This window comes from Emys orbicularis, chromosome 6, assembly GCF_028017835.1.
Source record: "Emys orbicularis isolate rEmyOrb1 chromosome 6, rEmyOrb1.hap1, whole genome shotgun sequence".
NCBI classification, from domain to species: domain Eukaryota; kingdom Metazoa; phylum Chordata; order Testudines; family Emydidae; genus Emys; species Emys orbicularis.
The window spans coordinates 22,994,054-23,018,841 of NC_088688.1; the positions used below are offsets into that span (position 1 = coordinate 22,994,054).

The window sequence follows — 24,788 nt, forward strand, 5'->3', positions numbered from 1 at the left end:
AAGCCAACTCCTTTCATGAAATCAAGTCTCAATTATAATTTTTCTCACTGTCAAGTTTTTCTAACCTACAGCATTCTAATGCTTTGCATCAATTTCTACCTACAACCTTAATTATCTTAATGAGGTTTTGACTGGGAATCATGACATGCATTTGATAGGTTACCAACAGTATACAGATTCTGCAGGTACAGAGGACATTCCAAGGGCTTAAGACCACATTTGTAAGTGTCATTATGGATCTGTGATGGCCAGAATTAAGCTCTATACCCCACATACAAAGACTGACCTCCAAGCTTAATGCTAACTCCACTAGTTTTTGTTGACTTTTTATAGCACACAGGAAAGATTTAAAAGTGGACTAAAGAGTTTTAAACAGTTGGGCTTGTGTCCTTGCTAGCATCTTTATGAAGAATGCAAAGGCTTGAATTTTTATTTTATTACTGCTACATTCTCCCATTTTTGTTGGAGAAAATTTGGAGTATCTCAGGGATGTTTATTGTGATTCCTAACATCTTAATCAAAGGGAAAAGGGATTATCTTTACCAAAAGCTTTTTATCTAAAAGGTTAGTTACTGAAGTTGAATAAAAAAAGTTGTAAAAAAAAGTGTAAGAGTAATTTTGAACTGTAACTGAAAATATTTTCAATAGCTCAACTTGCACTCTTTTCTTGAGGTCATTGCACTAGTTCTCTAATCAGGCTTTCAGCCAAGACAAGACCTAAATTTCTAATATATAGAGATTTACCTAAATTCCTTCTAAGTCTTCTTTATAAAATAAAGAAACGTAAAACATGGGCACAATTTTTCCCCATGCAGGACACCTATAAACACAGCACTCAAGGTCCAACAGAAATACTAACTTTGCATTTTAGACCATGCAGATGCAAACAGAGCATTCAGCCTGTATGGTTACTTACCTCACATCCACTATTTTACTACTCAAGATACAGATGTCTCTTGAGCGTTTACTGCACCAAACAAATGAGAATATTTTTTATATAGCCACATCTTCATGAGAAGACATAATTTTGAATTCAAAATACAATGTAACACAGCAGTTACCTGGTAACAGGTGAAGACTTAATTCCTTTTCTATGGGTTCCTTTATGTGTATTTCCTAAAACAAAAGAAGAGTCATTGTTCCTTTGTAAAGAACTTTAATACATTAGTACCATTTACAGAATGATTTTCTTAAATGTAAACACTAGATTACCTCAGGGATCTGCAAAGCACTGCTCTGTTCAAGAGGCAAGAAAAAAAAGTGTTTTATAAACTTTTCAGTTTGCAAGAGAGAAGAGATAGGGATATTTAAAAGGACACCATCCACTTGAAATAAATGTCAGAACAGAGCTAGAAGCTGAGGCCCCAACACCTCATGCAATATTTGTAGTTTTACAATAGTCTCTGCAATATTAGTAATTTTGCCAATTTTAAAAAGGTGTTACTCTTCTGGTTTGTGAAAGTTCTGAATAAGAGCGCTGTCAAACACACAGTAAAACTGAAGAGATTTTCCTTCTAATATTTCAATTATTAACAACTTTAGGTAAAAAATATTCTAAGTAGAAGTGTGACTTTTTTTCCTTTTTAAACAGAGTTTGGCAGTAGTTCTTAAAGGTTATTTGTCCACCAGCAACTTAGATAAAAAGCACTGTCACTATTAAAGAGATCTCGGAGAAAGTGACTCCAGAAGGACAGAAATCCTTTACACACACTGAACATGGCATATTTCAATTAAGAGTCATACACACAGCACAACCCAGACGAGGGTCCCAGAGAAGGTCTTAATATTAATTACACTAGCCTTAGTGCTACTCAGCATGATTAGTGTAACTTTACTGTAGCCTCCCTAGATCAAAGAACATAATTCTTCCTGCTGAGGCAGTTCAGAATGCCCCCTCATCCCCCTGGAGTCACAATGAACAGCTTCACCTAACATGCATTAGGAGCCCTTGTGGAGAACTATTGGTTAACTGGAAAACCAAAGGAAACACAGCTGTTGCAAACTAAGGTTAGTTTGTGCCCAGTATTCTAACAAGAGATTGTGAAAACCAAGAAAGCCAGTTGGGAAATTTATTAAAGGTCAAAATAAGAGGGAACAAACAGTATGCCTGAGTCTTGTCAAGCTAAGCACAAAGGAAGAGAAATACCTCCTGGCACAAACACAAAATTAAAAACATATACATGCATATAAATACAGATACTGGTTATCCAGACCCAAAAGAACCTATATGCAAAATGGTGAAGTTATTGATAAGCATCTAACAAGGCAAAGGGTATGTTTACACAGCCAAGAAAAACCGCCAGCTGACTGTGGCTTGCGGGGCTCTGGCTGAGGGGCTGTGTAGATTTTCGAGTTTGGGGCTGGAGCCCGAGCTCTGGAACCCTCCCACGCTGCAGGATCCCAGAGTCGGCTGCCATGACCAGCTGCAGGTTTTTCTTTGCTGTGTAGACATACCCAAACAAAATACCAGGAATCCTTTGCAGGTCAGCAGCAAAAAGTATTGAGTGCTGGGATAGAAGACAGAAAAGGTAGTCATCCTTGTAAAAAAGCAAAGTAAGGCAATCATGGGAAAAAATTCAAGCCAGAAGACGACAGCTAACAGAAGAAGGGGAAAAATAACAGCTACTTTTGTGTTGTATTGTATAATCCTGAATGGAAGCTTGAAACATTTAAATGAAACTGAAGAGTTCAGACATACAAAAGTGCTTTTAAACCAACAAAGTTTGTCTACAGGCAGCAACTCCAGTACTTCACTAAACCAGACCACATTGCATCAAACCTCCACACGCACATGCACAGACATAAGGAAAACCGAGAACTATTTTTCCCCCACTGATGAAGCTCCACCAATTGGAGAGACTATTGCTATCACTGATGAAGAACTACAGTTCCCATTTTTCAGAACACAGACACAGCCGCACATGTACGCACAGCCAACTCTGCAATTCCTGTGTGCTTAGTTCATGTGCACACACCAGCCAGCTTCCTCTTCTGATGGACAAACATGAGCTTATTTTTAAAAGAGATGTTTTCCTATTAAACTTGGCTTCAGCAGCCTAACATACATAACAGTTAAGACTATTTAGAACAACTCTGTTTCAAAATTGTATGGCTATGAATGTTAATTTATTCTGTGACGATTACTTGCGGCTCACTAGCAGACAGTTGGCAAAATTAGGACCAAAAAAATTATTCACTTAAATCAATGACAACAGCAGTGGATTTTTGAAAGTTTACATCAATCAGTTAACACAAAGTGAAACACTTACAAGAGACTGCCCTTAAAAGGGATCAGCTAGAATCTTTTAAATGTATAGCTGCAGTCCTGTGAAGAGAAGCAGGCAAAACAAGATGGCCTTTTTAGTTAAAGGTGATCTACGAAGAAAAAAAATGTCCTTTTTGATCTTTTATAAGGCAACCTGAAAGGTTTTCCCAAAAGAATGTTTTCTGCATTAGAAATTCAAGTTGCATCTGCTTGAGAAACCTGGTATGAAATGGTAACACACCTGAGTGTGACAACTATTGTTAACAAGTAGTTTAACAGTCTGATTGATACCTTGATAATTTCAGCTATAAACAGATATAAATTTGAGAAATTAATTGTTTGCTAAAGATTTAATCTTCTCACCCCCTCAATTAAGGAATGAGTTCAAAATACACATCTCAGACATCCAGGACGATATCCTGGAAAAATAAGGAAGGATCAGACTTTACATTCATTACTTTGTAAGAAAACACAACAAGAAAAGACACTTTCAAACAAGTCAGGCCTTCTTTCTACATCAGGTAGAAAGAGGGCACAAGCTCATTTTTAAGAAACATCTCTGAAGGTCAACTTAAGCAGTTATGTTGTATCCTCAAGTGGTCACAAGGGTCTTTAATGTTAGTATGCAGGAATTTTACATTAAGGTAAACTGCATCCCAAGAAGTGACTATTGGTCTCCTTTTCTTTAGCCTTATTCCCTGGCCCAGAACACCTCGAGCCTGACCTCTACATTAGACTTTTTTACTGAAAAAGTTGGGAGAGGAATAGAGGCACATTTTCCAGAGTGCAGGTTATCTTCTTCTGAAAAGCCTGGACAGCATGTGACAATTAAAAATAGATTTATAGTTTTGAATATTAAAATGTTTTAATCTAGTACCTTGTGTATGAATCTACTGCTGCCTTCCCATTTATTTTGGAGCAGATTAGGTACCCTTTTCTCCTTGCCTGATGGCCCTAGGGGAAAAAAATATACTCCAACTGTTCCTAGACAAACGGCAACCTCCAACGAGTCATCTTAACCCTTTAAGATCATATTTATCAGCTAGAAGTTCTCTCGTTTCAGTCATAGTTCATAGGAACTGATTGAGAAACTATGGAATTTTCTGTTGGGGCTCTATGGATTTGCTGTTTCATCTCAGGTTCTGGATAGTTCTCAGTACAGAAAGATTGCTTGCAGTCTTCTGAACCAAAGCAACCCAAAACTCCTTGAATGAATAGCAGCTACTACAGCTGTTATACCTGCAAAAAAATCTCTGGCATTCCATACCAAGCAACCAAAAATCAGCCTGTGCTGCAGGATGATATCAAATGCAGACATCTTCCCCTTCATTCCAGCTTTGATACAGTTCTCTGTGCAACAGCCTCGGAAGCCTGAACCTCCAGGAACATCAGCTAGACTGGGAATAGCATTAGGGCATGTCTACACTAGAAACTTTTTGCAGTGTTTGTGTATCTGTTATCTGCAATAACTGTGATGTGAGCAGTGCACACACACTGCACTGTTAAGATGATTAAGGTAATTTTTCCTTGTATCGATGCAGCCAGACAGTACAGCAATGTTTCAAAATGTAAGTGCTAGGTATTCTGGTGGGACATCCTGTGGTTTATTGCTCCATCACTGTTATGCATTCTGGGATTTTTTTGACTGCAGTGGCTAGAATTCAGATGAGCCTGTACACTCTCCAGGGGGAAACGAAGTCCAGGACATACTCCTGATGATTGAGCAGTCATAACCGGTATGTGAATCCCCATGAGCTGGAACCACAAAGGACAGCACATGGCTGCACACCAGCTTTTAAATGGGAAAGTGACATCCATTCAGGATAACCCCGGAGGACTAGCGGGTATATAAGTAAACAAAACAATAATACAGGTAATGGGCAAAGCGGTGTATGATAGAAGTGGAAGGACTTGGCAGATATGCAACAGTTGTTCAGGATGAAGATGTATCCACACCTACTTCATGGCGGGTACTCTCATCCTGGAAGTGGGTTTTTTAAGTGGGTTCAATAACGTACTTTAAAATGCCAGATGACTCGCACTAGAAGATTCTGTATGTGGACACAAGTTAACCTGCAATAAATGTCAAATGTAGACAAGCCCTTAGTCTTGTATCCTATGTATGAGTGCAGTTTCCTCACCTGGAGTACTATGATGCAGAAAAGCATTTATATTTTCACAAAAAATAACTGTTTTGAAGATAAAGCCCATGAAGTTCAGATTACCTTATCCTAACACTGTAGACGTTTGCACTACCTAGTCGGTTGATTAGCTAGAGTTCAGTCAATAAAGTATATCCAATCAAGTGCTGTCCATGAGGACCAATTCCTGTGAGCTCCACTAAGGAAGTGATATTATTCATAATGTACAGTTTGTGGAAAATTAACTAGTTCTACAAATTGCAAATTAGATAGTCTTTATTACATAACTGTTCAGAAGTAAAATCTGAGAGCTTTTTGCGAAGCCTAGATAAACTTAGCTTTCCAGCGACACTTATCTTAGCCAAAGTCAGCAAGTGGTGGCAGCCAAGCTATACATAGAATCATAGGACTGGAAGGAACTGCAAGAGGTCATCTAGACCAGTCCCCTGCAATCATAGCACTAAGTATTATCTAGACCATCCCTGACAGGTGTTTGTCTAATTTGCTCTTAAAAGTCTCCAATGATGGAGATTCCTAGGCAATTTATTCCAGTGCTTAAGTATCCTGACAGTTAGGAATCAAGATATCCACCAATATCCTAAATCCTTTTAATCGGGTTTCAGATAGTTTTTGACACACAGCACAAACTACTACTGACCTGCTTACAGGACATAACTGGGATAGATGTTACAGCATTACCATAAATGGAAATCATTTCTCTCCAAAAGGAACATAAGAACGGCCATACTGGGTTAGACCAAAGGTCCATCCAGCCCAGTATCCTGTCTACCGACAGTGGCCAATGCCAGGTGCCCCAGAGGGAGTGAACCTAACAGGTAATGATCAAGGAGCATTAATGTAGTGCTGGGCAACTACTCCTCTTCCCCAAAAGACCTCACCTGCACAATCCCATCAATATCACTGTTTGGAGATGTAGTGAGATGTCAACAATATGACAAACATATTTAGCTGCATTATTTTCCACAGGTATAACTAACATCATCACAGGGATGTCACAATGTCTTCCATGAATCATCATCTGGATAAAAGGGCTAACACTAAATCCATGCATAACTGAAGAGATGTTTGTAGGAAGAGGGAAACATTCTGAAGAACTAGTCAAGACACTGACTTCACTCTCAAAGGTGTCTTCCTCCACTAAAAGCAGTATGCAGCCTTGGAGTCTTAGTAACAGGCCTCAATAACCAGGTAGCATCAGTGGCAAAGAGTAACTTCTTTCATCTCCAACTTGCTAGGAAGCATAATTTCCTCCTGGCCAGAGCAATCCATACAGCAGCATTGCAAAGGCTCTAGCTTGTGCAAAGTGCATCTGCCTGCCTTTTCAATAGGTCAGACCACCATGAGTATTTCACTTGTGTTCCATTCCACTCAGTAGTTCTTAGCCCATGGCTTCTCCTTCGAAGATGTCAATGGGGTCAGAAACAAGCTATCACAGCTGTTTTGACAATTCATGATAGTTATCTCAAATAAGCACAATGAAGCTTACAAAGGACAAAGTACATGAGTAGAGCCCCGCGGGGATACAAAATTTGTATCTGCATCTGATCCGCAAAAATGGTCTGCTGATAGACTGATTTACGGATGTGGCTTTCTGAGAGGTGGTAGCTAGGTTGACGGAAAATTCTTCAGTTGACCTAGCTGCAGCTATACTGGGGGTTGGATTGATCTAACTACGGTGCTAAGGGCACAAAACTTTTTCATAGCTCTAAGCAATGTAGCAAAGTCGATCTAATTTTTAAGCATAGACTACAAACTGTAATTTAAGAATTAAGAAAGTTTTAAGTCCTTAGGGTTGAAAGTTACATCAGTTTGCATTTGGAAAATTAACATCAATTTAGTTTGAAACAGCTGAGACCTGTCCCTAGTCATCTCAATGTGGGTGTTAACTATTAAACCCAATGAATGACTTTAAGGGACAGTCTCAAACAAGGTGCACAACCGTGTATCTAGTTTGCATTCAACCAGTACAACAGTGTGAGTAAACGGAGTAACTGCATGGGTGGAGATGGGGGGGGGCATTGCCCCCCCACCCCCACTGGATATGTTGCAGAAGCGACGCATTGGGAGGGGGACGTCCAGATTTCTCCCTTAGCCCTGCTTCCTCCCTGCGGAGGAATGTAGGACAGGGCTAGTAGTGACACCAGGAGCTCTGTACCCTGCTGGGCAGTTTCCCCAACATGGTCTGCGTAAGGGGAGGGCAGGAGAGCTACTCCTGTTGATTCACTGCACAACCCACGTGGGGAAACTTACTGGCAGGCACAGAGTACCTTCAGTTTCTGCTCTCCCCCACCCAGCCCCTTAGGGAGGCACAGAGCAACATTCGGGGGGTTGGGAAGCAGTGACGCCAGCCAGGTGTTTTCTGTGTGAGGGGAGGGCAGGCGAGCAGAGACCAAGGAGAGACCAGCAGCTGAGCTGCTTCCCAAGCATCTGTGCAGTGTACAACCCAGGTGAGTTATTCCTGGGGGAATTGGAATTCAACCTGGCTCAGCTGCTAAGGGGGTGGGGGAAATGGGACTTCCTCTTCCCCCAGAGCAGCTGGGGCCAACCCACAGGAAACTCCCTGGCTGGAGAAAGCACACACACACACCCCACCCCGCTTCCTGCCCCCATCACTCCTCAGCCTCAGGGGGGAGGGGTCACTGTAGGGCATCTGCCCAACCCACCTGCATCCAGACCCCCCCCCCCACACACACACACACAGAGCCCCCTGCACCTGAATCCCCATCCCACCAAGCCTCACCCCCTACATCTGGACCACCCCAGCAGAGCACCCCCCTGATCTGGAACCCCCCCCACACACAACTCCCCTGCACCTGGATCCCCACCAAGACCCACCTCCTGCATCCAGAACCTCCCTGCACCCAAATCCTCCTGCCGAGCCCCACCCCTGCACCCAGACCCCTCACACCTGAATCCCCACCCCGTCTACCCAGAGCCACCCCACCAAGTCCCACCCCCTGCACCCATATCCCCCACACACACCTTGCCCCCCCCCCAATATAGAAGTCAAACTATGCCTATGAGTAATTGTATGCATTTGTCACAAACAAAAACTAGATAGAGTAGTGGTCCTGAAAATGTGGAATTCCCCAAACAACTTTGCTAAGTTTAACTTTAACAATTATTCAGGAAGATCCTGAGGTATAGCAGTAATTTTCTTCTGGAGAAGAAATGTTTATTGGAAAGGATCCATTGAAAATGGGGACTTACAGAAGGGAGAGAGTTATGTTCAGACAGGTGTGAATCAGGAAAACATTAAGATTGTTTTGAGGTTAAAAGAAAATGAAAGACCTAGTAGCATGTGTTTTGTCCAGAGGAGGGCCTAGTTAGGTTATACAGGAGACCTGATACTAACTTTAAAATTCAAACCATGCAGAGAAAGTGTCTTTGGTTACTCTGAACACTCTGAGGACATGTGACCGCATACTGACCTGACAGAAAGGTTGCTTTGAACTGCAAGAGAAAGGATTTTACTATGAAAAATAATCAGACTTTATTTTGGCATTCTATAATGGATTACAAGATCTGGGCAGGGACTGTCTTCACTGTCTCTTGTACAACACACAATAATACGCGGTCTGTGTTTAGTAGTCTAGACATGTTTGCTTCTATTATGATTTTCTTCACGATCAATAGGCTATTCTTTAGTTTAAGGCAACTTGAATTTCATTCAGAGAACTTTTTGGCTGAACCCGGAAAAAGCAAAAGGGAGATGGACAATGATGTCATGTCATAAGCACAGAAAAAACATGCAGTTTTCCTCTCTGAAACAGGATCACAGATAGCCTGGAGAGGGTGTTTGTGTGGCCATGTAAAGGTAAACAACCTATGAGATATCAGGCACAGTTCCAGATTCTTCATATATTCAGAATGAGGAATTGCATATGAAGGAAGGAAGGAAGGAAGGAAAGATGGAAGCAGTAAGAAACAGACCAAAAAACCCTTACATAATATCAGCATCTCCAAAATACAAAAGTCCTAAGAACAAATAGAGGATCAAGTGAAGTCATCCAAGACAGGGAAATTGAGTCTCGACAGAGTGAGGAGTGGGCAAAGGGGAAGTCTCAGCACATCTGAAGACAGATTTTATATTTCATGAAGTTTTAGGAGCTTCTCACTCAAAGAGAAGTGGACAAAGATAATTGATCTAACATATGCTTCAGTGGCTGAACAAGAAGGTGGAAACCCAGGAGTCTAACTAGGTCACTTAAGACCCATTAAGCACTCAAGCATGTGACTGCTTTGAACATGTACGTTAGATTAAAAAAAGGGCTGTCAAAACCCCCACAATTTCTTATTTGTACATGGCAGTGGATATTCTAGACTGCAAAAGCTATGAAAATGAGTTGTGTTAGGAGTGAATGAGCATTCATCTGTAATTAATGCTATAGTACATGCAAGATCATTAAAGCAATGTGAAGTGTACAACACTTAAATACCTATCTCATAGAACTGGAAGGGACCCAGAAGGGTCATCAAGTCCAACCCCCTGCCTTCACTAGCAGGACCAAGTACTGACTTTGCCCCAGACCTCCTAAGTGGCTCCCTCAAGGAGTGAACTCACAACCCTGGGTTTAGCAGGCCAATGCTTAAACCACTGAGCTATCCCTCTTGCCTGTTCCATCTTTTTATCCTTTCCTCTTTTCCTGCATCGTTATTTAGCTCTTCTTGCTTCTTCAACTCTTCTCTCCAGCCACACTAACCTATTTTCTAACGGTTTCCTCTTTTTCTAACCCTAACTCATTCTCAACCTCCTGCAACAACCTCCATGCCAATACACATTTGGGGAAGGGATAGCTCAGTGGTTTGAGCATTGGCCTGCTAAACCCAAGGTTGTGAGTTCAATCCTTGAGGGGGCCACTTAGGGAATCTGGGGCAAAAATCAGTACTTGGTCCTGCTAGTGAAGACAGGAGGCTGGACTCGACCTTTCAAGGTCCCTTCCAGCTCTATGAGATAGGTATATCTCCACATATAGTAAGTGCTCCAGCCCATATTTCTTGCCCTCATCCTATCCTGTCAGAGCAGTGACAGATGGCTTTTGACATTTTGACTGTAGACATCTGAACACAAAGAAATGTACGTTGCATAAGAGGGAGCGCCATAACTGATAAGGATTATGGATTTGCTGTGATGGGGCCTGACAAATATATGAAAATCATCTGTACAGCAGAGAGTCCAAAAGTGGACTCAGAATTGTAGAAGCCAGCAGGGCTTTGGAGCGGAGTCCAGAGCTGCTCTGGAGCAATGGAGCTGGAGGTTTTTGCCTGGAGCTGGAGTGGAGCCAGAGCACAGCTCCAAAGCCCTGGGTCATAATATCTGGAATACAGCTTTCCTGCTATACTTCAACTTCCATCAATATTCCATGAGGGACACAGACCTTTTCCTATGGATGAGAACTAGGATTCCTTTCCTTCCCAATACTGCTCAGCAGGATGGATAAAAATTGATGATTTTTATATCAAAAATAAAATTTGAAATGGACAACTTAGATTATAATACAGTTAGGCCTTAATATATTAAAATCATTAAATAAAAACCAAAAATTAGAACAGTACATGTTTGCTGCTAAGTTTTAAAGAAAGTCAAACCACTGAACTGATGGAAGTCACTAGCTAAGCACTTGGAACCAGAGTTTGTTCAAATACTAAAATCAGCATTTGTGACGGTACCTCCCATAAGGTTTTATGGGAATATGACATAACTAGAATATGTTTTGTGCTGCCTGTGCCATGTAATGTATCTCTGTAAAGGTTATGGTCTACTATATCTATTCATCCTATTTGTACACATATATCATTTTGTACTTGAGGTTAAGAATATTGGCTGTATACTTGCTTGATTTCTAAGTAAGCTTTGTGAGGCATTTGGTCAGCTTCTTTAGGAAGGAATACGCAAGGTTAAGTACCTGATCAGGAAGCACTTGGGGAACAATGCATCCTGGAATGCTCCAATCCACATAAAAAGTCTTCCTGGAGACATACAAGATATGTGGACAATGGCTTCTGCCTGTAAAGACTGAGAGTCATGCATGGACATGTGACTTGCCTAGGTGACTCCAGAACTCCATCTCGGGGCTGGATTTGTATAGGAGTGAGGAGGGGGGTCTCCATCCACAAGAGAAAGTCTATTTAAACCCAGAGACCCCTCCATGGGGTCTTCAGCTGGCTAAAGAAGGAGCCTCTCCACCCCCCAGGATACTTGAAGGAAACTGGAACAAAGGACAGTAACTACAGGGGGTGTGAGTGATTGCTGGACCCAGGCTAAAAGGAGATTAGTCTGTAAAAGGGAGCATTCTGGAGCTGGTGAGGATCTTATCTGTATTCAGTTTGATTAGACATAGATTTGCGTATTTTATTTTATTTTGCTTGGTGACTTACTTTGTTCTGTCTGTTACTACTTGGAACCACTTAAATCCTACTTTCTGTATTTAATAAAATCACTTTTTACTTATTAATTAACTCAGAGTATGTATTAATACCTGGGGGAGCAAACAACTGTGCATCTCTCTCTATCAGTGTTATAGAGGGCGAACAATTTATGAGTTTACCCTGCATAAGCTTTATACAGGGTAAAACGGATTTATTTGGGTTTAGACCCCATTGGGAGTTGGGCATCTGAGTGCTAAAACAAGCACACTTCTGTGAGCTGTTTTCAGGTAAACCTGCAGCTTTGGGGCAAGTGATTCAGACTCTGGGTCTGTGTTGCTGAGCCAGACACTCCCGTCTGCTCCAAGACAGAGTGCTGGAGTCCTGAGCTGGCAGGGAAAATAGGAGCAGAGGTAGTCTTGGCACATTAGGTGGCAGCTCCCAAGGGGTTTCTGTGATCCAACCTGTCACACCAGAGTTTGTTCAAATACTAAAATCAGCATTTGATAGCCATAGCCTCTTCCACAGGTGCAGAGAGAATATTTTCTTCCTTTCCGTTTATTCAATTACTTCACTTCAGTGACTAGTTCATTCAAAGTTAAGAAACCGACTGGGAGCTAAAAAAAGCAGGAAAGCTTGTTTATACTTCCAATCTATGAATAAAAACTAGGTGTGAGAGGATGAGATTTACTAGTTCTAAAATCTTGAAGGGCATGGTGACCAAAAATAGTGAATTCAATTTGTTACACTATAGACAAGGCTTTCTTTGTTTAACAAATCAGTTCTAAATCCAAATAACATTTGGGTAAATTTTGCTAATTTTTTCCTAATATATCCAGTATGTTTAAGGTAATTTAATTTTAAAAACATTAAAATGCTGTTTGTGAATTTTAAAGTGAACCTACATTTCCATCCAACTAGATAGAGCTTGACACAAATCACAAGTACAAAAAAGTAAACAAGAAATGCATCATTCACCATTTCCTACCATAAAAATGTAAAAATAAGAAATCTGAATAAACTTAAGCTAAGTAATTGCTTCAGTAAATGTGTACAGATATAGCATGTCCTCCTGGTTCACAAAAAGTAAAACCAAATTTAGTGTAAAGGGTATATTTAGTTGCAAGCAACATATTTTAACAGTTGCCAAATAATGAAAAAGTCAACCTTTCTTTAGAAAAATAACTAAAGTACAAATGCAAAACACGATTAAAACTGATTTAAATCAATCCACCCTATTGCAGAGGAATTTTCATGGCTCCCAGTTAGATTAGGGATGACACTTGTGCAAAGTCACCAATGTCCTTGATGCTGTTATAAAGTACAAATTTCACACAGAAAGGACTAATCTAAAAGACAGGATTTATTGGGTGGCCTAGAGAAAAGGGCTAACTTGTAGTTTTTCCATTTATTACAATCGAAGTGTCCCAAAAGTGAGTGAGGTTTTTAGGAGTGATATGAAAGAGGATGGGGTCTTGGCAAAAATCAGATTTAGAGGACATTTCATGCATAAGGGATAACATGGTAAAAGCATTTTGACTTATGATGAGACCCTGGAGAAGCAATTTAAACTAATTTTAAAGACTAATACCTTTGGCTTTGAACTGACAGTGGGTTTGTAACTGAAGTTCCACTTTAAGAAAAATAGGATTCAGGTTGTTAGCCAGTAGTGATTTAACATCTCAAACACTTGAAACAATGAGAGAAAAATGGATGTACAGTAGAACATCAGAGTTACAAACACCTCGGGAATGGAGGTCATTCGTAACTCTGAAATTATCATAACTCTAAAGAAAACGTTATGGTTGTCCTTTCAAAAGTTTACAACTGAACATTGACTTAATACAGCTTTGAAACTTTAATATGCAAAAGAAAAATGCTGCTTTTAACCATCTTAATTTAAATGAAAAACACAAACAGTTTCCTTACCATGTCAAAACTTTTTTTTTTTTTAAAAACGTTCCCTTTATTTTTTAGTAGTTTACGTTTAACACTGTACTGTATTTGCTTTTGGGGGGGGGGGGAAGAGAAGAGATGTGAAATATATAACTGCAGGAAAAAAGCTTCAAATGAATCTACACTTACAGTAAGAACATAAACATAAGAACGGCCATACTGGGTCAGATCAGTGGTCCATCTAGAGCAGTATCCTGTCTTCTGACAGTGGCCAATCCCAGAAGCTTCAGAGGGAATGAATAGAACAGACAATCATCTAGTGATCCATCCCTCGTCATCCATTCCCAGCTTCTGGAAAACATAGGCTAGGAACGCTCAGAGCATAGAGTTGTATCCCTGACCATTCTGGCCAATAGTCATTGATGGACTATTAACTTATCTAGTTCTTCATTAACTTATCTAGTTCTTTTTTTAACCCTGTTATAGTTTTGGCCTTCACAAAATCACCTGCCAACAATTTACACCTGTGTGTTTGTGAAGCAGTACTTCCCTGTATTTGTTCCCCGCTGCTTATTAATTTCATTGAGTGATCCATGGTTCTTGCGTTATGTGAAGGGTAAATAAACACTTCTTTATTCACTTTCTCCATGTCAGTCAAGATTTTATAGAATATCATAACCCCTCTTAGTTGTCTCTCTTCCAAGCTGAAAAGTCTCAGGCTTTTTAATCTCTCTTCACACGGAAGCTGTTCCATACTCCTAATCATTTTATTGCCTCTCTCTGTTCCTTTTTCAATTCTAATTTTTATTTTTTTTTTTTAAAGATGGGGTGACCAGAACTGCATGCAGTATTCAAGGTGTGGGCGTACCATGGATTTATATAGAGGCAATCTGATATTTTTGGTCTTATTATCTATCCCTTACCTAATGGGTCCTAACATTGTTTGCATTTTTGACTGACATTGCACGCTGAGTGATGTTTTCAGAGAACTATTCACAATGGCTCCAAGATCTCTTTCTTGAGTGGTAACAGCTAAATTAGATCCCATCATTTTGTATATATAGTTTGGATTATGTTTTCCAATGCAGATTACATTGCATTTATCAACATTGAATTTCATCTGCCATTTTGTTGCCCAGTAACCCGGTTTTGTGAGCTCCATTTGTAAGTCTTCACAGTCTGCTTTGTACATAATTATCTTGAGTAATTTTGTATCATCCACAAATTTTGCCACCTGTTTACCCCTTTTTCCAGATCATTTATGAATATGTTGAATAGCACTGGTCCCAGTACAGATCCCTGGGGGACACCACTACTTTCCTTTCTCCATTCTGAAAACCACTTATTCCTATGCTTTGTTTTCTGTCTTTTAATTAGTTACCGATCCATGAGAGGATCTTCCCTCTTACCGCATGACTGCTTGCTTTGCTTAAGTGCCTTTGGTGAGGGATCTTCTCAAAGACTTTTTGAAAGGCTAAGTACACTATATCCACTGGATTACCCTTGTCCACATGTTTGTTGACACCCCCTCCTCCCAAGAATTCTAATAGATTGGTGAGGCATGATTTCCCTTTACAAAAGCCATGTTTACTCTTCTTCTTCAAATCATGTTCATCTGTGTGTCTGATAATTCTGTTCTTTATTATAGTTTCAATAGGCAAATATACCTATTCTAGGATCGGAGGTGTCAAGACATTGAATTTTGCACACTTCTATTCATCCATGCTTCCGGAGAGTTAGCCAATTCTGTTTGGGGTGGAAGTGTGTCATCAAGGACCAGATCTTAGATTGTTGACATTAACAGACAATTGATCAACCTTTGCTCCCATCTAGCAAAGGATGACTGGGCTATATTTAGTCAGACTCAAAGCTCAGCTTTTCCAGAGATTCTGGGAATAGCAGCAGCAGCAGCTGTTCTCATCTATTTTAACAAATGGCAACAGGAATAAAATCTGACCATGAAAATCCTCAGTTGAAGGGTAACATGAACAAGATTTTATTTTCCCTCTTGTTTTGATATTCCAAACTAATAAGAGAGCCCTAAATGACAGTTTAAACTTAAAATAAACTGAATAAAATGTGAAGTTAAAAACTGTCAGTGGTCACCAGATATTAACCAAGATTAGACCATTTGTGGGGCCAAACAAGCTGGGAGCCTGGTCAAAGTCAGCTTTGTACCATCACTGTGGCTGCTGCATTCTTCATAACATCAAGACTGCTCTAATCAATAGAAAGCAGCGCACAGTCGTAAGCAGCCATTCTGGCAGCCAGAAAGAGAGGACATACGTTTCCTAATCATTTCCCTTTCCTCTGGTTGGAAGCTACAAGAACGGTGGTTGTCAGGCAGCACAACAACTGTACGACACCAGAGGATTATCTTTATGAAAGAAGAACTCCCAGCTGGCCAAATCCACCTGGTTTCCAGAACCTTTACACTAGTGGAGTGATACAAAGAAATTGGAATGAATGATCTGGCTTTGTTTATAGCAACTTCTGTAACTTCCTTCACCGCCCATTTTTCCTCACTTTAACTATTTTCATCAAATGTCCTTCAGTGCTGAAAACTGTGTCATAATGCCTCATCGTGCAAGTGAAACTCCTACCTGCACCTCAATCAAATCCTCATGGGAGACACCTTCTTTTCTTGTATATTTGAAAAAGCATCTAGCAGACCCTGAACACTACCACAGACAAGTAATTCCTAGAACAACATATTCAGGTCATGAAGTCCAACTCCATGTATGGATTTAGTCTACATCAGTGTTTCTCAACGACCGGTCCCTGAAATCTCCCTGACACAGTTTAGGAAGGCAGCAAGCTAGTCCCTGGTATCAAAAAGGTTGAGAAACACCGGTCTAGATGATCCAGGAAGTATATTAATCATTCAGATAGGTCTTCAACAGGAAAGACAATAATGAAGTATCTATCTTACAGACAGTGTCAAACAAATTGTAGTAGGTCTTTAGGACTGAACAATAGTCACCTAACAAGTAGCTTACAAATGAAATGATTGAGCTGCTAGGAGAAACAGGTAATTGGTAAAGTCAACTAGACACTGTGTCTCTTAAAAACCAGAGGAATTACAGACTACTCTGTTTTACTTCCAAATCTGTCAGATTATCTGACAAAATACATGTAACACTGTAAAACAGATCAAGACATTATATGTTGAGATTAGTGAGGCTTCTTTAAAGAAAATGCATATCTTCCTATCACTTTGAGTTGACAAGACAGTGGATAAAAATAAATTATTTGTCCTTTGAAGAGGCTACTAAGGAAACTAGGTATCGATGAACTTGAAAAAAAAAAAAAGCCTAAATTCTGTCATGATTTAGACATTGATTAAGGAGACAAAACTAAAAGAAAGGGAGGCTAATTTTTAATATAATAAAGCGGTTAAATAGTGGTATACCCAAGGGTCTGTGCTAGGACCAATGAGGATATATTTGTTAATTATCTGGAAGAGGAATAAACAGTGAGGTGACAAAATATGCTATTGACAATACTATTTAGGTTAATCAAATTCAAAGTGATTTAAAGCTGACCAATTGGGCAAAACAGTAACAGATTACCCTTCATCTATCTACACTAAATGTAAAGTACATTGGAAGAAACAATTTGAAGCATTTGCACACATACAATTTCTAAAGTAACTAACTGCTCAGGAGAAAAACCCAGGCCTCATAGTGGACAGCTCAAAGAAAAAGTTTGTTTGATACAGAGCAGCAATTAAAAGCAAAAGAAAATACTAGAATGTATATAAGAATGGAATAGAAAATGGAAATATGCTATTTTACAAGTTGATTGTATACGTTCATCTTGAGCATGACATTTGGTTTATATTACCTGATCAATTACACCACAGAAAAGTTTAAAAATTTAGCTTAAAAAGAGTTTGAATTAACACACTAAAGTATCAGACACCGAAGGCTACACACATTTTGTTGGTCAGGTTATCTTATCTAGCAGCATTAATTTCCGTAAAATGCTTCCCCTTGTTCTGAAAGTAGAACTTATCTTTACGGAACCAGATTTGTACATTCTCCAATACTAGTTGTAAGTATTTGGTCAGCTATGACAGTGGATTTTTAGTTTATATGAGCTATAATTTAGGTCTTCAGAACTCTAAAACAAAGTTTGAAATAGAAATTGTTAAACATACAATTAGTACTGGAGCTGAATGAAACTGAAAAACAAGAATAACCAGTACAGTGTTGGCCTCAAGGGCAAGTTCAAGTATCTATCAACTGTAATTTCTTTTGCAGTTTGGCTTGAACAAGTAGACCAGTATCATTATCCTCTCCAAACGGTCTAGTGGACAAACTACTCGCCTGTCTTGTTCAGGTTACAAAAGACATGCTGATGTTACAGTACCTAACTGTAGATGTTACAGTATCTAACAACTCCTTGAGTGTGCGAGTTGCATGCTGATGCCCCTTTACACTCTGGTTTTGGGAGACAGGAGTGCAGGTCTCTGACTGTTCTCACATCTGTTTGCAGATGTGGGAGTGCAGTAGTTCGGGCAAAGTTCAGATTGGTCCTGAGACCCTGTGCCTGTGTGTCGGCCAACTTTGGTATGGCTAAGCTGCCTGTCACCACAATACAGATAAAGGCACATCTCACAGTACCCGATTCCACTTGGCACAGCTCCACCACCACCAAGCACCTCGCTGCCCCAAGACTCAGCACCAAAAGCTCCGCAGCGCCTGAGCCCATCACCGGTATGTCTACTCTGCAGCCGGGAGCGAGCCTCCTGGCCCGGCTAACACGCTAAAAGTAGCAGCGTGACCAGTGCTGCCGCCCTCCGACTCTCAAGCCCAACGGCCCTCCTGGGCCTGGGGCGCTGAAGCAGCAACAGCCACATGCTATTTTTAGCAAGCTAGCTCGAGCCCAGCTGACCCCTCCCCCAGATAGCCAGCCAGCCCACAGCTCCCCCTTCCCTCCAACGCTCCCGGTCCCCACGTGCAGCCCCCCCGCCCAGCTCCCGGGCCTCTACTCCGCCCCAGCTCGCCCGCGCCTGGCCCCCGCCCAGCCGGTGCCCTGCGCCACACCCGACTCCCCCACCCCACAAACCCCAAGCCCGCCCCCCCTCACCTCCGGGCTGACGTAGGACACGAAGGAAGGCTTGGCGGGCTTGGCCCCGCTGCCGCCAGCCCCTTTCCCCAACATGGCTCCGGGCGCTTCCCGCCCGCCCCAGCTCCCAGCGGCGGTGCCAGCCAGCGGGCACGACGGCGGCGGCGGCACCAGCTCCTCCCAAGACTCCTCGTCAGGCTCCTCAGGCTGCAGCGCCGCCCGCCTCCGGCTCACGTAGTTAACCCCTCCCATGGCGGCTCCCGCCCCAGCCCGACATCACCTCTCCCGCCCTCGACACCGGCCCTTTCTTGGAGACCGCCTCACAGCGTCCCGCTTCACTGTTGGACCCTGCTCGCTGTCAATCAAATTCAGCCCCGCCTTAACAGCCAAATCCCCTGCTCGGATTGGCTAACGTGGGGAGAGGCCGGAGCTCACTACTGGGTCCTAGCGCCGGCCACGTTTGACCAGCAAGACGGACATAGCTTCAGCCGACAAATCAGTGGAGCTTCCTTGAGCGCTCCGCTGATTGGCCGATGGAGTTGCCTGCTCTGGGCTAGTCGCGCAGTTCCTGGAGGTGCGGTTGGGCGTCGCTCCTGGAAGTGGTCGGTCCGTGTGTTGCTGTGACTAATGGTTATTGTTTAGTTTGTACCGCACTAACCCTTCTTTTCCAATGAGGAGAGTCTCCGCAGCCTCCCCCACTCGCAAGAGACGTGCCAGTGCCAGGCTCGGGCCAGTGGAGGTTTGGCGGGTTTGTTTGTAACATGAAATAAAACACCCAAAATGCAAATCTGCTCTAGCCTGGAGGGCAGAGAGTGTTCACCACGGTTGTCTACACTACCAGAAAAGACCGGCAGCGCGGGGCTCGGGCTGCGGGGATATAAACTTGCAGCATGTTCGGGATTCTGCAGCTCCAGCGCAAGCGCTAATGTTCACACTGCAGTTTTATAGCCCTACAGCCTGTCAGCTGACCCAGGTCAGTCACAGGTCTTTTACTGCAGTGTAGACATGAGAGCAGCAAGCCCACAAGAGCTGAGCTCTTCCAGCACTTCGCTAAGCAGCAAGCCAATTCTTTAACAAATGCCAATTCTGTCATTTAGAATAATCCTTCCTGCATCAGACGTCTCAGACCTCGCTTAGGGCACAAATTAGGCTCTGCCATCCCTGTCGATCCTAGGCTGCACTTTGCATGTCCTCTGTTAGCAAATCCCATAAGGTTTCCCTTTCTAGGGTGATCAGATGTCCCGATTTTATAGGGACAGTCCCCATTTTTGGGTCTTTTTCTTATATAGACTCCTATTACCCCCCACCCCCTGTCCCGATTTTTCACATTTGCTGTCTGGTCACCCTATCCCTTTCCCTCTCCAAGTATTGTTTGATGGAAGGATTCTTTCAGTCAGCTCCTTTTTCGTGTTCCTACCATTGCACCTGGCAGATGCTCTGGCTTCATTCTTAACACGTCCCAGATATTTTCATCTTCTTTTCTAGATAACTTTGGAGCGAGGTTAACTCTCTGACAATTCTCAAAATTTGTTGGCCGAACTTGCAAGGCTTGTCAACTCGATGGTGTTTCTCTGTCTGTATATATGTTCCATGGTAACCTTTGAACTCTGCATTTGATCATTTCCAACATTTCAGGGAATGTTCTAGGCATCAGTGAACAGGACCCTATTGGTTTTGGGGACAATTGGAATATCCTAAGTGGAAACATAGGGGACACATGGACTTACAGTCATCTGTTCATCACACTCATCTCATTAACATCTTGCAGCATAACAATAACTCTGCTCATCCTCCCAATAGAGTTTAACATGTTAACGCCCTGAATGACAGAAGAGAAATAATTGCTTTCTGTGCTGAAAGTCACGAGTCAGATAAGGGAGAGGAGACAGAAGACTTCATTCCTTCCTTCCTAAGGTTCTGCCTCCTCAGAGCCTGTTCCAGTCAGGAAAGAGAGGGCACCATCTGTCCATCTCTTCCTTCCAACCTAGGGGAAAGGAAGATACATAGGGGTCAGAGGAGAGACACCTAGAGCCCCTGGCATGATACAGAGAATGGGGACTGTGATGTGGGGTTGTGGGGAATGAAGGAGAGCAAAGCCCCTGGCATGGGGGAGAGAATGGGGGATCTGCTGCAGAGGAGAGGAGCTATGACGGGCTGGACTAGGCCCTGAGGCCCCCTGTTGGAGGCCTTCTGACCAGGGCCGCTGAGAGCGGGTTCGGGCCCCTTTGAAAAAAAAATTCGGGCCCCCCAGCAAGGGCGGACCGGCTAAACAGAGCCGACGAGAGGGGGGGTGAAGCCGGGCCCGGAATTTTTTTGGGCCCCCCCCCAGCAAGGGCGGACCGGCTAAACAGGGCTGACGAGATGGGGGGGAAGCCGGGCCTCGGGCCCCCCTTCCGGACCGCCGGGGCCCTGGTAATTTGTACCGGCTTCCCCCCCCCTCGTCGGCCCTGCTCCTGACCCTCCTACACGCTGTCCCAGAAAAGGGCAGTGGAGAGGGTTCTCCAAGCTGCCTAGAGAAGCGGCGTGGGATGCAGTCAGTCAGGGCGCAGCAGGCTCATATAAAAGAATTGTCAGGGCTAGAAGGAGTTCAGTCTGCTGGCAGGAATTGGGGAAGTAAGAGGTGTTTCTGGCTGGCAGCAGGGGCTGAAAGGGCTGGACAGATCAGTTACTGGTAGGGACCAGGGGAGTGAAGAAAGAGCTTCTGATTGGCTGCTGGGATTCAATTAAGACAGACTATGATTGCCCAAGGAAACATAGAGCAGCAATTAGTAAAGGGATGCAGCAGGAGACTGCTATACTTAAAGGGTCCCTGGGTTGGAATCCGGAGCACTGGGTGCGACTCGGTCTCCCCCTCACCAGCCACTGGGGAGAAGTGGCTACACCCTAAGTCAGGGAATTACAACTGTGGTACCCCAGGGAAGTGGGCTGCACTGGGATTGACTCAGTGGGAAGCTGTGGTCAGCAAAATGAGTCCAAGAGGGGTGGCTCAACAGGAAGGCTGGGGTCATTGAGGACACAAGTCCCCAAGGAAGAAGCCCTCGGGGCGCTGCTCAATTCCAGAGTAGGAACCTTGCAACCTAGCTGAACCAAGCAAGAGTCCTGTGATGGGTCCTGTTGGATTGGTTAAAGACCAAGCCCAGGGAGGGCTGCAGAAAAGGACACACCAACCAAGGATACGGTGGCAGGCCCTGATGGACTGTCTTAGAAGACTGAGCCCAGAAAGGGCTGCAGGACATTGGGGACATTTTGGACTGTGTACCCCAAAAGGGGTTTGTTTGTTTTGCACATGAACAGAGTGTGACTTAGCTGGAGGGCTGAGTCACCAAAGACCTCCCTGACACGCACAGTGACAGACGGGGGGGCACTGTGAGCAGAGAAAAAATTGGAGGCATGCAGACACTCGACCGGGGACACTCACATGAGGTGACTGCACTCTCTTACAGGAGCACACAGAACCTCTGGTATGCAACAACTGGGGGACCCTGGTATGGGAGAAAGGGCTTGGTGGATACACAGAAACCTTAGTGGGGGTCACTGAGGAACCCTGATATGGTGGGGTGAATGGGGGCACACAGAACCCGTGTGTGTGGGGGGGGGAGATTGGAGGATTCTGAGAAGGGGGGAAGGAGGAGACACAGAGCCCCGGCATAGGGAAAGGGGTGGCAACCAGAGTTGCTGGTATGGAGGAAAGAAGGGGGAAACAGGAGGGGTCACAGAACCCCTGCCAGTGGGGAGAATGCAGGGAGTCCCTGAAATAGATGGAAATGGGAGAGTGGTACACAAGGAGCTTGTGGGGGCATTGGAAGGATGCATGAAGCCCCTGGTGTTGCAAGCCAAAGCCTGCAGAAGCTATAAATTGTGCATCCCCCAATTATAAATTAATTCTATTTAATGCCTAGAATTTTCCTGAGGCAGCTGCTTTCAAAGACAGTTAGCCATCTGTCTATATCCTCAGTGGATTTCCAGTTTTCACATCCATATGTTAAGGTCTATCTCTTGTTTGTTTTCTGTGAGGGTTGTATAGCTGGGATGTAGGCCCCTAACTAGGACAGGTGAGAAAGATCTGTGTGTTTTGGTGTAGGCCTTGTGACTAAGATTCTTGGGTCTTTGACATGCCAGATGTTTGAAGTCTTTGAGTAGTTAATCTTTCCCTGTTAGCAAGGAGGTAGTGCTGGACAGTAGGTTTTAGTATTTGTCATTTGCAAGGCAAACTTCTGAGCAGCCAAACAGTGGAATTTCAAAGGGGAATGTGAGAGCCTTGCTTGCCAGGTACAGTTCTATGCTCAGTATTATGATGGCCAGTGGTTGCGATCTGCAATGGATGTGGGATGTTTTCTTTTCACCCTGAAGACAGAATGGACTTCCTGGGTCTGACGTGTAAATTGATGGCTGTGCTAGAAGATTCTTGGTTTGGAAGGGCAAGTACAGACACTATGGGGCATCACAGAGAGGCTGAGGAGTTCTTGGACCAACCAGAGTTGGGAACCATTACCACCTCAGATTTAAGGAAGAAAGGAACTGTCTACCAAGGAAACACAGGAAATCAGAGAGGAGGGTTGGCAGTTCTAGCCACCAGCGGTAAGAGGACAAGGCAGCACTCTATACAGTTGGAGGCACACAAGGGTGGGCAGGCTGTGACTCCTCCTGGTCCTCTTCTCTCTGGTAATTCCACACACCTAGAAATTTCCAATAGTTACCTGGTCCTCAGCACTGAAACAGCTAATTTAATAGAACAAAGAGGACTTTGGGACCCATCTGTGTGGGACTGCTCAGCTCAACCCAGTCAAAAATCAAGTGTGCTCATAAAGAGATCTCCAGTCCTCCAAGACTATCCTTTTTGGGAATTCTATACTAAGAAAAATGGAAAGAACGTTATGGTGTGCTGCCTTCTCAGAGCCAAGACACAAGATGTGTCACTAAGATTGGACAGGCTTCTGAAGTTCAGAATCCACTGGTAATGGTGCATGTCAGCACTAACAACATTGCTTTGCGGGATACCTCACCAATTGTAGATGACTTCAGGAAACTCGGATTGCAGAAGGACGACATCCAAGTGATCTTGGAGCTCATTCTTGTGTTATGAGCAAAGGAAGACAGAAGGCAGAAGATTCTGGAAGTGAACCACTGGCTAGGTAAGTAGTGTAAGTAGAGTGTGTTTTCATTTTGTGGAACATTGGTCCACCTTCAATGGGGAGAGGAGACTGTACAATTTGGATGGCCTCCATCTCAGTAGAAGGGGAACCAATCTTCTTGGAGACAGGCTGGCTAGACTAGCAACAAAAATAAAGGGTGAAAAGAGGGAACAAATAAGCACTTATTTAGCATAAAATTGAGGTGATGAGAGCAAAATTAATTAAGACACAAAAGGACTTAAAGAGAAGAAATTCTTTAATTGCCTATGTACCAGTGCTAGGAGCCTGCGTAGTAAACAAGAGGAATTGGAATTGCTCATTTCTGAGCATAAGTCTACCCAGTTGGTATTGCTGAACCCTGGTGGGAAGATTTGCATGATTGGAATGTTAAAATCACTGCTTATAACCTATTTAGGAAGGATTGAGTGGGCAAAAAAAAAAAGGGGAGGGGTTGTGGCACTCTATCTCAAAAATGGCATTACCTGTTTCCAAATCACTGACACCTTGGAAACAGATGATCTTGAATTCTTATCTATTTAGGACATGGATACATAAAGCACAAGATGGGGTAGACGGTGTCTGCTACAGACCACCACATCACACTAGAAAGCAGGATGATCAGCTTCTTAAGCACCTTTCTATAATGTGTAGGGAAAAAAGCTGCATTATCATGGGAAAAATAACAGGAGTACTTGTGGCACCTTAGAGACTAACAAATTTATTAGAGCATAAGCTTTCGTGGGCTACAACCCACTTCTTCGGTGGGTTGTAGCCCACGAAAGCTTATGCTCTAATAAATTTGTTAGTCTCTAAGGTGCCACAAGTACTCCTGTTATTTTTGCGGATACAGACTAACACGGCTGCTACTCTGAAACCTGTCATTATCATGGGAGA

General features: G+C 43.0%; 1 protein-coding gene across 1 annotated transcript in view; it reads right to left on the reverse strand.

Annotated features, from left to right (window-relative positions):
* Window positions 1-19,014, reverse strand: part of MTMR12 (myotubularin related protein 12) — a 61,046-nt gene extending 42,032 nt beyond the window's left edge. Inside the window, exons 1-2 of the mRNA XM_065406697.1 lie at window positions 18,784-19,014; window positions 1,062-1,116 (exon numbers count right to left, since the gene is read on the reverse strand). Coding sequence (XP_065262769.1) covers window positions 1,062-1,116; window positions 18,784-19,014 — 286 coding nt within the window. The remainder of the gene's footprint in view (window positions 1-1,061; window positions 1,117-18,783) is intronic.
* Window positions 19,015-24,788: the final 5,774 nt, after the last annotated feature.